This window comes from Trichomycterus rosablanca, chromosome 2, assembly GCF_030014385.1.
Source record: "Trichomycterus rosablanca isolate fTriRos1 chromosome 2, fTriRos1.hap1, whole genome shotgun sequence".
Classification (NCBI taxonomy): domain Eukaryota; kingdom Metazoa; phylum Chordata; class Actinopteri; order Siluriformes; family Trichomycteridae; genus Trichomycterus; species Trichomycterus rosablanca.
In genome coordinates, this window is record NC_085989.1 from 34,517,668 (window position 1) to 34,534,003 (window position 16,336).

Sequence of the window (16,336 nt, forward strand, 5' to 3'; positions counted from 1 at the left end):
GGACTGCTTGTCTTCAGCAAACTGTTTGCGGGCTTTCTTGTGCGTCAGCTTCCTTCTGGGATGACGACCATGCAGACCGAGTTGATGCAGTGTGCGGCGTATGGTCTGAGCACTGACACGCTGACCTCCCATGTCTTCAACCTCTGCAGCAATGCTGGCAGCACTCATGTGTCTATTTTTTAAAGCCAACCTCTGGATATGACGCCGAACACGTGGACTCAACTTCTTTGGTCGACCCTGGCGAAGCCTGTTCCGAGTGGAACCTGTCCTGGAAAACCGCTGTATGACCTTGGCCACCATGCTGTAGCTCAGTTTCAGGGTGTTAGCAATCTTCTTATAGCCCAGGCCATCTTTGTGGAGAGCAACAATTCTATTTCTCACATCCTCAGAGAGTTCTTTGCCATGAGGTGCCATGTTGAATATCCAGTGGCCAGTATGAGAGAATTGTACCCAAATCACCAAATTTAACAGCCCTGCTCCCCATTTACACCTGGGACCTTGACACATGACACCAGGGAGGGACAACGACACATTTGGGCACAATTTGGACATGTTCACTGTGGGGTGTACTCACTTATGTTGCCAGCTATTTAGACATGAATGGCTGTGTGTTGAGTTATTTTCAGAAGACAGTAAATCTACACTGCTATACAAGCTGTACACTGACTACTCTAAGTTATATCCAAGTTTCATGTCTATAGTGTTGTCCCATAAAAAGATATAATGAAATATTTGCAGAAATGTGAGGGGTGTACTCACTTTTGTGATACACTGTACATCGAACCACCAGACACAGCAGTGCTGCTGGAGTTTTTAACTACCGTGTCCGCTCACTGTCCACTCTATTAGACACTCCTACCTAGTTGGTCCACCTTGTAGATGTAAAGTCAGAGACGATCGCTCATCTATTGCTGCTGTTTGGGTTGGTCATCTTCTAGACTTTCATTAGTGGTCACAGGACTCTGCCCGCGGGGCACTGTTGGCTGGTTATTTTTGGTTTTTGGACTATTCTCAGTCCAGCAGTGACAGTGAGGTGTTTCCCATTGTTCTGCCATTCAAATTATGAGTGTTATTTAATGACTGCCGTGACTTTTCTTTAAAAATTCTGGAAATCTGGCTCTCAGGTGTCGCAGCGGTTAAACACGCTGGCGCACCAGAGCTGGTGAAAAGATGCAGTCGGCTACTGCACACGTGTCTGAGGGGGCGTGTGTCAGTCTTGTCTCTCCTCAACCAGGGTGGAGGTCAACATCAGTAGAGAGGAAGCATAATGCAATTTGGCAATTGGATACGCTAAAGTCGGGGGACAAAGGGAAGAAAATGCATAAAACAATAATAAAAAATAATAAGAAGAAAAAAAATCTGAGGTCTGAAATTAAGCACTCTTTACCGTGATTTTAGTAGGGCCCTACTTATTAAACGATACATGTTTGTACCAGATATGTCCGCTTAACAAATTGTTGGTAAGTGTATACCGCATGTTGGCTGCTTTTGGGGTGAAGCAGAAGCTCTGCAAGCCTCATTGACTGTCTGTCTGTCATTTAGTCTATACAGACATTCTTGTTAATAATTTTAGATCTGTTAAGACTCTAAGCACTTTGTTGACTCACACTATTAAGAACCGTGATTAGCTGGCATGATGCCTAGCAACAGGAGAGAAATACATGAAGAGAAATGCATGAGTCAAACCTCGAGCAGTATGAAACAAATGATCCCTGATGTACACAAATAGACAGTGTTAATATTTTCCTCCAGACTTTAACCTTTGCAGACATGCAGGAAGCTCCAAGTGTTTGTTGGTAAATCGATTCTCCAGCAGCGTTTCTCAATTCTTCTCACACTGAGCAAAGTGAGTTCAGTAGAGGAAGATTACTCTGAGTGATGATGGTTTACTGCCACGTTCACCTCCAGAATGAAAAATTGTGATTACATTTCTCTGCTCTTAATAGGACACAGCACTAGGAAAGCCTCGAGAAGTGTTCCGGATGACCACCGAGCCCAGCTTACCTAGGGGGGAACAGCTGTGCGCTTCTCTGAGCCTGACCTCGGCTACATGGGCCGCATTGTCTGACGGGGCGGGGATTCTGATCCTTCTGCGCACCAGTAAGAGAGGGGAAAGCTCCCAGCTCAAATGGGAGGTAAGAGAGTGCAACCTCATTTTTTACTGCTGACATACTAATGAATATGCTCCCACTATCTGTTATTAAAATAAGTTTAAGGCTGACATCACTACATTTCATTACACTGGGCTGAGATGTTAAAAAAAAGTGTCTTTAAACACTATACTTTTTTTTTGACTTTTTGCCAAAGTTAGCCAAAGGTCCACATGGTTCTTCAGATCATAGATTTATGACCTGTTATTGATCACTTTAATTTCACTTTCTCTGAAAACAGCCCATGTTCAGTGAGAGTCTTGGGGAACCTTTCACCATTCTGCACAGCATTTCCCATGTCCAATCTGGCATTCACATCATCGAGCTTCTGCTGTTACGTATTCAGAAAGATCCAGATGACACCAAAGGCAGCGGCTTCTCCACCTCACTGGAGTGGCTTACTGTTGAAAACTCAGGTGAGTAGGTTAGGTGTAATCTTGTTGCAAATCTAAACCTGATCTCCCATAAAATTACATAGCATAATTTAGGATAATTGTGGCATTTTTGTTAAATTCAGATGGTATAGCCTTTAAATGGCCGGAAACAACAAGTTACAGCTTAGTAGGGTTTGTTATGGTTTAACAGACATGTACAACTGACGGTTATTATCTTAATTACCTCATTGATGTTTTTTTATTGTTTGTCATCCAACTTTATCCTCTTCCCACATGTAGAATTCTTCTTCACATGCAACTTACAGTGTATCACAAAAGTGAGTACACCCCTCACATTTCTGCAGATATTTAAGTATATCTTTTCATGGGACAACACTGACAAAATGACACTTTGACACAATGAAAAGTAGTCTGTGTGCAGCTTATATAACAGGGTAAATTTATTCTTCCCTCAAAATAACTCAATATACAGCCATTAATGTCTAAACCACCGGCAACAAAAGTGAGTACACCCCTTAGTGAAAGTTCCTGAAGTGTCAATATTTTGTGTGGCCACCATTATTTCCCAGAACTGCCTTAACTCTCCTGGGCATGGAGTTTACCAGAGCTTCACAGGTTGCCACTGGAATGCTTTTCCACTCCTCCATGACGACATCACGGAGCTGGCGGATATTCAAGACTTTGCGCTCCTCCACCTTCCGCTTGAGGATGCCCCAGAGATGTTCTATTGGGTTTAGGTCTGGAGACATGCTTGGCCAGTCCATCACCTTTACCCTCAGCCTCTTCAATAAAGCAGTGGTCGTCTTAGAGGTGTGTTTGGGGTCATTATCATGCTGGAACACTGCCCTGCGACCCAGTTTCCGGAGGGAGGGGATCATGCTCAGCTTCAGTATTTCACAGTACATATTGGAGTTCATGTGTCCGTCAATGAAATGTAACTCCCCAACACCTGCTGCACTCATGCAGCCCCAGACCATGGCATTCCCACCACCATGCTTGACTGTAGGCATGACACACTTATCTTTGTACTCCTCAACTGATTGCCACCACACATGCTTGAGACCATCTGAACCAAACAAATAAATCTTGGTCTCATCAGACCATAGGACATGGTTCCAGTAATCCATGTCCTTTGTTGACATGTCTTCAGCAAACTGTTTGCGGGCTTTCTTGTGTAGAGACTTCAGAAGAGGCTTCCTTCTGGGGTGACAGCCATGCAGACCAATTTGATGTAGTGTGCGGCGTATGGTCTGAGCACTGACAGGCTGACCCCCCACCTTTTCAATCTCTGCAGCAATGCTGACAGCACTCCTGCGCCTATCTTTCAAAGACAGCAGTTGGATGTGACGCTGAGCATGTGCATTCAGCTTCTTTGGACGACCAACGCGAGGTCTGTTCTGAGTGGACCCTGCTCTTTTAAAACGCTGGATGATCTTGGCCACTGTGCTGCAGCTCAGTTTCAGGGTGTTGGCAATCTTCTTGTAGCCTTGGCCATCTTCATGTAGTGCAACAATTCGTCTTTTAAGATCCTCAGAGAGTTCTTTGCCATGAGCTGCCATGTTGGAACTTTCAGTGACCAGTATGAGAGAGTGTGAGAGCTGTACTACTAAATTGAACACACCTGCTCCCTATGCACACCTGAGACCTAGTAACACTAACAAATCACATGACATTTTGGAGGGAAAATGACAAGCAGTGCTCAATTTGGACATTTAGGGGTGTAGTCTGTTAGGGGTGTACTCACTTTTGTTGCCAGTGGTTTAGACATTAATGGCTGTATATTGAGTTATTTTGAGGGAAGAATAAATTTACACTGTTATATAAGCTGCACACAGACTACTTTTCATTGTGTCAAAGTGTCATTTTGTCAGTGTTGTCCCATGAAAAGATATACTTAAATATCTGCAGAAATGTGAGGGGTGTACTCACTTTTGTGATACACTGTAAGTAAATTAGAGATACAAAATTGCCTGTAATGGTGTTTGACATTAAACTTGAACTGATGAATCAGTGAAACCAGTAACTACCTGTCCTGTCATAAATGTAACCAAAGTTTAAAACATGACATTATTAATAAATCTAATCATAGTAAACAAACAAATGTGTAATAATTCCCTTATGATTGAAATGTTTAAATATACGTATAATTATAATCAAAAAGCGGATTCATGCCACTGCAGTGCAATAACGCATGCAAACTGAATTTCCACTGAGTCAGCTTTCTGCATAACAGCTTCTCTGTGTGGGTGCGTGTGTTAGAGAGAGAGAGAGATTCAATTAAATGACTTTTGTAGCCGCCAACATTAAATAAATATTAATCATTAATATCCCTACTCATGATGTACTTCTATATAATTTAGTTTAAGCTGTAAACTATCACAGAACATTGCTGCTTTTTACAAATAATTTGAGCAGAAATGCCTTCATCAAATAGATAAATAGATTATAGGTACTTTATTTATCAGCAAGGAAATTGTTGAGCAGAGATGTGTAATATTTTATATACATAGCACTTCTCTCAAAGAGCTGAAAATGTGAAACTTGTAATAAATACATTACCAAATAAATACAGCCCATTTTATAAAAATTGCTGACTGAGCAAAAAAAATACTATGCCACAGGTGTATCCTAAAGTCTGATTGGCACTATTATGAAAGCCCTGCAATATGTGACTATTTTATCAGTTCAACATCACAGGTTCTGTTCACTTTCTATTAAAATTAGGGTATAGAAGGAGATACCTGAGAGGTAATTTAAGGTATCTGTTGTCAAGGTAGTTGCATTCTGTGCAGCTAAACTGGGAATAAGCTTAAACAAAATAAAGTCTTAAACATTACAGTCTACTTAAAAAAAGAAAATATAATAAAGTCTTTTGCCCCTTTATTTTACTTTATGTAAGATTCTGACTCTGTATTTTTTGTGTGCGTCAACAGGGCAAGAAAAGAAGTATGAAGTAAAAAAGAGGAGGTTGATGAAGGGCAAGTCAGTCCCTCATTACGCTGCTCTGGAGCCTGAGGGAAAGGGGCTGATTGTGGCATCAGAAAGACCCTTCAGATTTACACAGGTGGATGGAGTTCCACTAGAAGAACCAGCATCTGAGGACATGGAGGTAGAAAACACAGGTGAGTCAGGAGAAGAATTCTTCAAGATTGTATGTATTGTACTTACCAGTGTGTTACATATTATGGCAGATTTACGGCCAGTGCACACATACTGTACAGTGGGGCCAAAAAGTATTTAGTCAGCCACTGATTGTGCAGGTTCTCCTACTTAGAAAGATGAGAGAGGTCTGTAATTTTCATCATAGCTACACTTCAACTATGAGAGACAAAATGAGAAAATTTTTTAAAGAATTTATTTGTAAATTATGGTGGAAAATAAGTATTTGGTCAATAACAAAAGTAAAGTCAACTCAATACTTTGTAACATAACCTTTGTTGGCAATGACAGAGGTCAAACGTTTCCTGTAAGTCTTCACCAGGTTTGCACACACTGTAGCTGGTATTTTTGCCCATTCCTCCATGCAGATCTCCTCTAGAGCAGTGATGTTTTGGGGCTGTCGCTGGGCAACACAGACTCCACAAACTTTCTATGGGGTTGAGGTCTGGAGACTGGCTAGGCCACTCCAGGACCTTGAAATGCTTTTTACGGAGCCACTCCTTCGTTGCCCGAGCGGTGTGTTTGGGATCATTGTCATGCTGGAAGACCCAGCCACGTTCCATCTTCAATGCTCTCACTGATGGAAGGAGGTTTTGGCTTAAAATCTCACGATACATGGCCCCGTTCATTCTTCCCTTAACACGGATCAGTCGCCCTGTCCCCTTTGCAGAAAAACAGCCCCAAAGCATGATGTTTCCACCCCCATGCTTCACAGTAGGTATGGTGTTCTTGGGTTCTTCTTCTTCCTCCAAACACGACGAGTTGAGTTTTTACCAAAAAGTTCCATTTTGGTTTCATCTGACCACATGATATTCTCCCAATCCTCTTCTGGATCATCCATATGCTCTCTGGCAAACATCAGACGGGCCTGGACATGTACTGGCTTAAGCAGGGGGACACGCCTGGCACTGCAGGATTTGAGTCCCTCTCGGCGTAGTGTGTTACTGATGGTAGCCTTTGTTACTTTGGTCCCAGCTCTCTGCAGGTTATTCATCAGGTCCCTCCGTGTACAGTCCCTGACAGAAGTTCTGTTGCTTATCCATGTTGTGGAAACAAAAGCTTATAACCTGACTTTAAATTCATCCATTGGTTTTAGAAATGACTCATATGAAAGCTGAAACCCTCCCAAATGAAAATAATACGAAAATAAATTTGCTTCACTGCAGAAATATTGATCATTTAATGAACACAGAAAGGTCAGATTTTGGCAAGACAAAAGTTTTGTCGCCTTGACATATAATGCACCCAATCCTAGTTTACAGCCTCACCTGTGCTCACTAATTGATCGGTTAATTAGTGGGTGTGTATAAAAAGAACCCCAGCACCCCAGACCTTCACTTGAGCTGCAACTTCACCTCTGACAAGATGCCAAAAATCCACCCTGCGACCAAAGCCTTGATTATCAAGAGGCTGAAGACCAGATCCACTGCAGAGGTGGCTGGCACCTTTAATGTGTCTCAGCGTCAAGTACAAAGAATTAAAAAAAGATTTGAAGAGACTGGAGATGTTTTTGACAAGCCCAGGTCCGGCAGACCCCGCAAGACAACTGCTAAGGAGGAACGTTTGTTGGTTAGAAAATCCAAAGCCAGCCCCTCTTCCACTGCAGCAGAGCTCCACCAGGCCTGGTCACCTCAAGTCCCTGTGTCAACTAGAACAGTTTGTAGGATTCTGTCTCGAAATGGCCTCCATGGTCGAATCAGTGCCCAGAAGCCAGCACTAAACAAAAGGCAATTAATAAAACCGTGTGGCATTTGCCAAGGCCCACAGCCTGCTAAACGGATGGACGCTGGAAAAGTGGCAGAAGGTGGATTTCTCAGATGAATCTTCAGTTGAATTACACCACAGCCGCCGCAAATACTGCAGGAGACCTACTGGATCCAAGATTCACCCAGAAAACTGTTAAGTTTGGTGGTGGAAAGATCATGGTCTGGGGTTACATTCAGTATGGGGGTGTGCGAAACATTTGCAAGGTGGAAGGCAATATCAATAGCCTAAAATATCCAGAAGTATTAGCTAACTCTTACATTCCCAATCATAAAAGGGGTCAAATTTTGCAGCAGGATGGTGCTCCATCTCATCCATCCATCTCTACATCAAAGTTCCTCAAGGTGAAGAAGATCAAGGTGCTCCAGGACTGGCCAGCCCAGTCACCAGACATGAACATCATTGAGCATGTTTGGGGTAGGATGAAAGAGGAAGCTTGGAAGACAAAACCAAAGAATCTTGATGAACTCTGGGAGGCATGTAAGACTGCATTCTTTGCTATTCCTGATGACTTCATCAATAAATTGTATGAATCATTGTCGAACCGCATGGATGCAGTCCTTAAAGCTCATGGAAGTCACACAAAATATTAAATATGGCTCTAATAGCACCACAATCTGTGGGCGACAAAACTTTTGTCTTGCCAAAATCTGACCTTTCTGTGTTCATTAAATGATCAATATTTCTGCAGTGAAGCAAATTTATTTTCGTAAATTAAACCTCATTTGGGAGGGTTTCAGCTTTCATATGAGTCATTTCTAAAACCAATGGATGAATTTAAAGTCAGGTTATAAGCTTTTGTTTCCACAACATGGATAAGCGACAGAACTTCTGTCAGGGACTGTAGTTCTGGGATTTTTGCTCACCGTTCTCATGATCATTTTGACCCCATGGGATGAGATCTTGACCCCAAGGGAGATTATCAATGGTCTTGTATGTCTTCCATTTTCTTACAATTGCTCCCACAGTTGATTTATTCACACCAACCTGCTTGCCTATTGTAGATTCACTCTTCCCAGCCTGGTGCAGGTCTACAATTTTCTTCCTGGTGTCCTTCGACAGCTCTTTGGTCTTGGCCATGGTTGAGTTTGGAGTCTGACTGTTTGAGGCTGTGGACAGGTGTCTTTTATACAGAAAGCGAGGTCAAACAGGTGCCATTAATACAGGTAACGAGTGGAGGACAGAAGAGCTTCTTAAAGAAGAAGTTACAGGTCTGTGAGAGCCAGAAATCTTGCTTGTTTGTTATTGACCAAATACTTATTTTCCACCATAATTTACGAATAAATTCTTTAAAAATCCTACGATGTGATTTCCTGGATTATTTTTTTCTCATTTTGTCTCTCATAGTTGAAGTGTACCTATGATGAAAAATACAGACCTCTTTCATCTTTCTAAGTAGGAGAACCTGCACAATCAGTGGCTGACTAAATACTTTTTGACCCCACTGTATGTCGGATTGTGTCAAAAAAAAACATTGGTGAAGGTTTTTTTTTATTTCTTTTTGTTTTACATTTTCATTAACATGTGGCTGGTCTGGTTTCATCGGTTTCAACATTGGGCACAAGGCAGGAAGACCCTGCACGGGTGCCAATCCATTGTGGCCAGTGGCCATTCCCCCTCAGACATAGACAATCATGTCTGTGTAAACACTTACCCAGCTGATAGCTGAGCTGAGATTTGAACTGTGATGGGCTAGCATAACAGATGGCCTTGCCACCCAAGCACCACGATTTTAAGCAAGCTAACCATTTTTAGCCGAAGCTTATATCCTTAAAAATTAATATCCAGTCACTCCTGCTTGTCCCACCGTGTTCCCTTTAAAGTCATGGCGCTATTTTAATTAACAAGTAATTTTTGAGCATATGTCTTGTATGTCAGAAACTGCTGATCTGGGATTTTTATGCACCAAAATTTTTAAGCTTTATGAAGAAGATTGGAAAAATTTAAAAACAGCCATTAAGTGCCAGTGTTGCTAATAAAAATAAAGATTGGCCAGACTGTTTCATTCTGATGGTAAAATTTATTGTTACTTAAACTGCCTTTCCGTAACTGTGAGGAGCAAAAAAAGCATTAGGAAGTTCATCCAAACTGGGAGCAGACGGGCTACAACTGCAGAAGGCTTCTTGTAAGATATAAACAGGGAACTGAGAAAGAAAGAAAGAAGAAAGAAAGAAAGAAAGAAAGAAGTGTTGTAGCTTGATTGGTCTAACTATGACTTATCTAATATCCTTTTGAAATCCTACCAGCAACTATTTATTGTTCTGGTTTTAGCTGGCAGCCGAAGGTAAAGCGACTTTCATACTTAGCACTTTAAGAATTAGGGCTAAAACCAAACAAGTGGCAACACAATAATAATGTAAAAATGTTATATTTCTCCCTTTCTGTTTCTCCTTATTTTGTTACCAAAACAAGCCAACAGTTTCTCACTGACTGCTGGACATTAACTGTTGCCATAATGTTAATACGCACCAGGATACACATTAGTGATGATGGTGGTTTTAGAGAAATTATATTTAAGTTAGAATGGCACACAGTGATTTATTACAATGCATTAAAGTGGCTTTAGAGTCAGACAGTCTAATCATTTTCTAGTTTGACTGAAGTCAAAAGTTTACACACACTTACACATGCACGACAGCCTGTTTTACACTCGCACACACTTGGTATGTTTGCCTATAGTCCTTTGCTAAAATGAAACAATCAGCAGCTGAAATCTGTTATTACATTTATTTTAGTAATAAGGTTCATGGTTGTTTTTACTAATTCCTTATTTTACAAAAACTTTTTCCAATGGACATTATTCCAAAGTTAGGTTAAGTAAAATGCAATTGATTGTAGTCATTACCACCTGCATATAAAAAATGGTAAGAGTGCATGGCAAATCATACAAGGTCAATCACAAAACAAATTAAAAGTAGAAAAAGGTTCTGGAGAACTAGAACTAGTATGTCTGTAAATTTAGCAACGTATACCGGAATAGATTTTAATACAATTTAGCATTTCATTATTATGGATTATTGCTTTCAGGGGAGCTAATGAGCAGCATAACTGTGTGTGCGCGTGTTATCCTGAAACTGAAATCAGCTTAAATGTCAAGGATCTAATCAAAACAACCCATACTTAGGGGAAATTAATTTCTATTATAAAACGGATAGTTCCGGTCCTAAAATCTGATTGGCTGAGCCGCGTTCGAAGCCGTTGTAAAATCCCCGATAAACGCACACCTAGGACCACCTCACATCATTCCATATTAATACGCCACTGAAAAGAAAAAGTTAATGTTATTTTCGCCCTCATGTTGCCTAGCAACACTGTTAATCGAACTATTTGGCGTCACGGAAGAACGCTTTATTGTAAGTTTATACACAATAAAAACATTTATGAATTAAACATTAATAACATTAATAACATTAATTTTTTCTATTCAGTTGCGTATTAATATGGAATGATGTAAGGTGGTCATAGGTGTGCGTTTATTAAAGCAATAAGCGGAGTGCCTAAAACTTCTTTCCCCGTGCTAAACTCATAACAGTAATGCACGGTCTCGAGTGGCTTATTGCTTTAATAAACGCACACCTATGACCACCTCACATCATTCCATATTAATACGCAACTGAATAGAAAAAATTAATGTTATTTTCGCCCTCATGTTGCCTAGCAACACTGTTAATCGAACTATTTTGCGTCGCGGAAGAATGCTTTATTGTAAGTTTATACACAATAAAAACATTTATGAATTAAACATTGTTGTATTTATTATATTTTATGTTGACCGCCGTTTTATAAAAGCAATAAGCCACTCGAGACCGTGCATTACTGTTAAGATTTTAGCACGGGGAAAGAAGTTTTAGGCACTCCGCTTCGCGTCGTGCCAAAAACGTCATCCCCGTGCTAAAATCACAGTAATGCACGGCCTCTCGTGGCTTATTGCTTTATTCTGCTATGATACTACGTTGGAATATGATCATTTATGACTTTGCTGCAAAGCAGCCCATAATTGCTCATTACCCTGATAATATTAGAAGAAGTTGGGACAGTATGGAAAATGCAAATAAAAAATGTCCCTTACATGAACTTTTATTTTTATTTTAAGGTACTTCATGTTTTTTCTGGTCAACTTCAGAAGAAACTACAAAGCTGCACTATAATCTGGTCACAATTTTCTGTCCACTCTTTTAGTAGGTAGTCAGTTTCAGAGGGAGTTCAGACATTAGCTGTCTCATTATTTTAGGATTTCTTGCCACACAGCAGTTAATATATTGGGAGCAAAGAAATGTTCAGTGTTTCTATATATTTTGATAAGTGAGCAAGCTAATAAGATGTTCCTTATTTTACAGGACGAAAAAAAAAAAAAACCTGAGGTGCTATGGTTATGCGCAAGTTGGTCTCCATAGAAACTAGAGAAGAAATCATAGAGACTATTCAAAACAAAACACTAGACTTTGAAAGAAGTATTTTCTTTTGTTAGGCTTTATTTAAGCTTTATTTTTCCCATAAATCTGCTAAAAATATCTCATTTGAACAAAGTCTTTTACGTAAGAAATGCGCAACTTCCTGAATTTAAGTAACGCTGCTCCTTACCTGAAAATTTTTAAACATTCTGAATGAAACATTACCATCTAAGATCAGTACAAGAAGAGAGTTTTAGTACAGAAGACTTGTGTTTAGCACATAATAATTTAAACTGTGACATGTGGAAAAAGTTATGGAACTTTTTTGTTTGTTTTAATATACCCAGTGTTAAATTTAAATCAATAATGTATAGTTGGTATAATATGTGCAGTATAGTATAATATACACCGATCAGCCATAAAATTAAAGCCACCTTCTTGTTTCTACACTCACTGTCCATTTTATCAGCTCCACTTACCATATAGAAGCACTTTATAGTTCTACAATTACTGACTGTAGTCCACCTGTTTCTCTACATACTTTGTTAGCCTGCTTTCACCCTGTTCTTTAATGGACAGGACCCCCACAGGACCACCACAGAGCAGGTATTATTTAGGTGAAGGATCATTCTCAGCACTGCAGTGACAATGAGATGGTGGTGTGTTAATGTGTGTTGTGCTGGTATGAGTGGATCAGACACAGCAGCGCTGCTGGAGTGTTTAAATACCGTGTCCATTCACTGTCCACTCTATTAGACACTCCTACCTAGTTGGTCCACCTCGTGGATGTAAAGTCAGAGACGATCGCTCATCTATTGCTGCTGTTTGAGTTGGTCATCTTCTAGACCTTCATCAGTGGTCACAGGACGCTGCCCACGGGGGGCTGTTAGCTGGATATTTTTGGTTGGTGGACTATTCTCAGTCTAGCAGTGACAGTGAGGTGTTTAAAAACTCCATCAGCGCTGCTGTGTCTGTATGAAATATGTTATTTATTTATTTGTAAATTGGGAAGCATTTTACTACCGAGATCCTTTTACTACTCCCTCATATTTCTTATTTGCACATTCACACATATTTCATTCTTGTCTGTATGTACAAAAGAAGCATTGCACTTTGCATACTTTCTCAACTGGACCACTTTGTATATATCTGTTCTATTTCCTACGTAGATCACACTAAATGTTGTTGTACTTGTACAATGACGAAGAAATTTGTGTCCATAATAAATACTTCACTACAAATTCACTGTACTTTATTCAAGATTTCTATAAAGAATGTGTTAAACTTTACTTAGGAAATCCTTGAAACATTGTCTAAAACCTTTGCATAAGACTTGCCAAAAGTATTTGGACAGACCTTCTTGTTTGTGAGTTAATGAAGGTGTGATTTGACAACAGCCAATTTTAATCAGATTCTTAAAACACACAGCCATACAATCTCTAAAGACATGGGGTGTTATTTTTTATTGTTTACTTAATTTTTTTTGTAGATTAACATTATAGTTAGTCATGGATATGAATATGGTATAAAAAAACTGTAATTAATATCCCTGCTGTAAATTGTATTTAAAATACCACATTCCTTAAAATACTATCTAGCATAAAACTGGATTTATAAAACGGATAGTTCCGGTCCTAAAATCTGATTGGCTGAGCTGCGTTCGAAGCCGTTGTAAAATCCCTGATAAACGCACACCTATGACCACCTCACATCATTCCATATTAATACGCCACTGAAAAGAAAAAGTTAATGTTACGTTCGCCCTCATGTTGACCGCCATTTTATAAAAGCAATATGCCACTCGAGACCGTGCGTTACTGCTATGATTTTAGCACGGGGAAAGAAGTTTCAGGCACTCCGCTTCGCGTCGTGCCAAAAACGTCATTCCCGTGCTAGAATCACGGTCTCTCGTGGCTTATTGCTTTAGTAACGCACGGCCTCTCGTGGCTTATTGCTTTAATTTAAAATGCTTTAATATAAACATTAAGAGTAAAATCCAAAAGAGTAAAATTTGTTAGCATAGAACAGTATAGATTACTTTCTCTCAAACATTAAACAAAAGACTAAATTAAGCATAACATTCAACTTCCAAGCATAGAACAAGTGCACATCTAAATTTTGCACGACTTTTTCTATGCAATGCTAACCTCAATTTCTAATCAGTAAAAAAAGGTCTACAGAATTAAAGAGTTTTACTAAACTTGGTATTGTTGTCTTGGCAGATTAGTTTATTGCATTTAGCAAACGCTTTATCCAAAGTTTTTATCCCATGTACAGATATTACTATATTCAATGATAAACACAAGAGATTGAGGATTAAGGATTTAGCCCTAATTTGGCAGTGGTGTGGCTTTTACCAGCGACCTTCTGATTACTAGACCAGTACTTTAACCGCTGATCTACCCACTACCCTCATTAAATTATTTTCTAATATTTCTAGTACATCACTTGATTGAAGTATTTATTTTTTTTGTTTACAAAGAAGCAGCTCCATATCCTGATGCTCCGACCTCTATGTCTTACTCTATACCTCATAGTGTTTTTGTTAAATATGTCTTTTCTTTAATTTACCCATGATGAGTATTACAATACTGGTTGCTTTAATGGTAACAGTTCACAGAAATATCAGCAGGAATTTTATTCTGCACTTTGTGTCCATGAGTGCTTATGTGCTTAATCTTTTAAATCCTTTTTAAACATAATTTGCTGTATAGTGATTTAAATACTTTTGTGCTTTTCAGTGTAATGTTAAGTTTCCTTCTAGTTTGTATTATTAATACAGCTAAACATATATGTTTTTAAGTCCTTTTGGTATCTAATCCATAAAAACGGCAGTTTTTTTAATTATGAAATATCTGGAACACATTGCAAGTTGAAGCATAGGCAATTTAATTTATGTAAGATCTGCTGATGCTTGTGTACAAAAGGATCATTCAGAAAAGGCCAAGTAGTTTGTGTGGTTTATGTGTATGATTTAATGTCACTCAGTGGGTCATTATGAGCAGTGAAAATACTTAAACAGCTATAAACCTCACATTCACACCACATGTACTTACAAACATATAAAAGCTATAAAGGGCCAGGCTGGAACCCACTACTGAATGCCTGTGACCTTTGATTTTTCAGGAGGTGCTGCATTAGCATGCTTCTTTGATATAGATACAGGGGTTGGACAAAATAACTGAAACACCTGGTTTTAGACCACAATAATTTATTAGTATGGTGTAGGGCCTCCTTTTGCGGCCAATACAGCGTCAATTCGTCTTGGAAATGACATATACAAGTCCTGCACAGTGCTCAGAGGGATTTTAAGCCATTCTTCTTGCAGGATAGTGGCCAGGTCACTACGTGTTGCTGGTGGAGGAAAACGTTTCCTCCAGAATGGTTCGGTAGTCCTTGGCAGTGATGCGCCCATCTAGCACAAGTATTGGGCCAAGGGAATGCCATGATATGGCAGCCCAAACCATCACTGATCCACCCCCATGCTTCACTCTGGGCATGCAACAGTCTGGGTGGTACGCTTCTTTGGGGCTTCTCCACACCGTAACTCTCCCGGATGTGGGGAAAACAGTAAAGGTGGACTCATCAGAGAACAATACATGTTTCACATTGTCCACAGCCCAAGATTTGCGCTCCTTGCACCATTGAAACCGACGTTTGGCATTGGCACGAGTGACCAAAGGTTTGGCTATAGCAGCCCGGCCATGTATATTGACCCTGTGGAGCTCCCGACGGACAGTTCTGGTGGAAACAGGAGAGTTGAGGTGCACATTTAATTCTGCCGTGATTTGGGCAGCCATGGTTTTATGTTTTTTGGATACAATCCGGGTTAGCACCCGAACATCCCTTTCAGACAGCTTCCTCTTGCATCCACAGTTAATCCTGTTGGATGTGGTTTGTCCTTCTTGGTGGTATGCTGACATTACCCTGGATACCGTGGCTCTTGATACATCACAAAGACTTGCTGTCTTGGTCACAGATGCGCCAGCAAGACGTGCACCAACAATTTGTCCTCTTTTGAACTCTGGTATGTCACCCATAATGTTGTGTGCATTGCAATATTTTGAGCAAAACTGTGCTCTTACCCTGCTAATTGAACCTTCACACTCTGCTCTTACTGGTGCAATGTGCAATTAATGAAGATTGGCCACCAGACTGGTCCAATTTAGCCATGAAACCTCCCACACTAAAATGACAGGTGTTTCAGTTATTTTGTCCAACACCTGTATGTTACCACATTGGCTCAGAATTTCTTTGAGAACCCGTTATTAACGAGGTCATTTATTATTGCATTCACAAATGGGCTTGAACTCGTCTGCAATGGACTGATGCACAAACAATTTATGTTCTGGGGCCCGACAACTGAAACATTCAGAAATACTAGACTTCTTGTTCTTTAGGCCAGAGGGCAAAAAGAACCATCAAGATTTTATTGAAGTTCAAAAGCAGCCAAGGACATAACAAGATGTTGCAGAAC

The 16,336-nt window shown here is 40.0% G+C and overlaps 1 protein-coding gene across 1 annotated transcript in view; it reads left to right on the forward strand.

Moving 5' to 3' along the window:
- Positions 1-16,336, forward strand: part of nudcd1 (NudC domain containing 1) — a 48,685-nt gene that overhangs the window by 11,616 nt on the left and 20,733 nt on the right. The window contains exons 3-5 of the mRNA XM_062990779.1: positions 1,947-2,135; positions 2,392-2,566; positions 5,479-5,667. Coding sequence (XP_062846849.1) covers positions 1,947-2,135; positions 2,392-2,566; positions 5,479-5,667 — 553 coding nt within the window. The remainder of the gene's footprint in view (positions 1-1,946; positions 2,136-2,391; positions 2,567-5,478; positions 5,668-16,336) is intronic.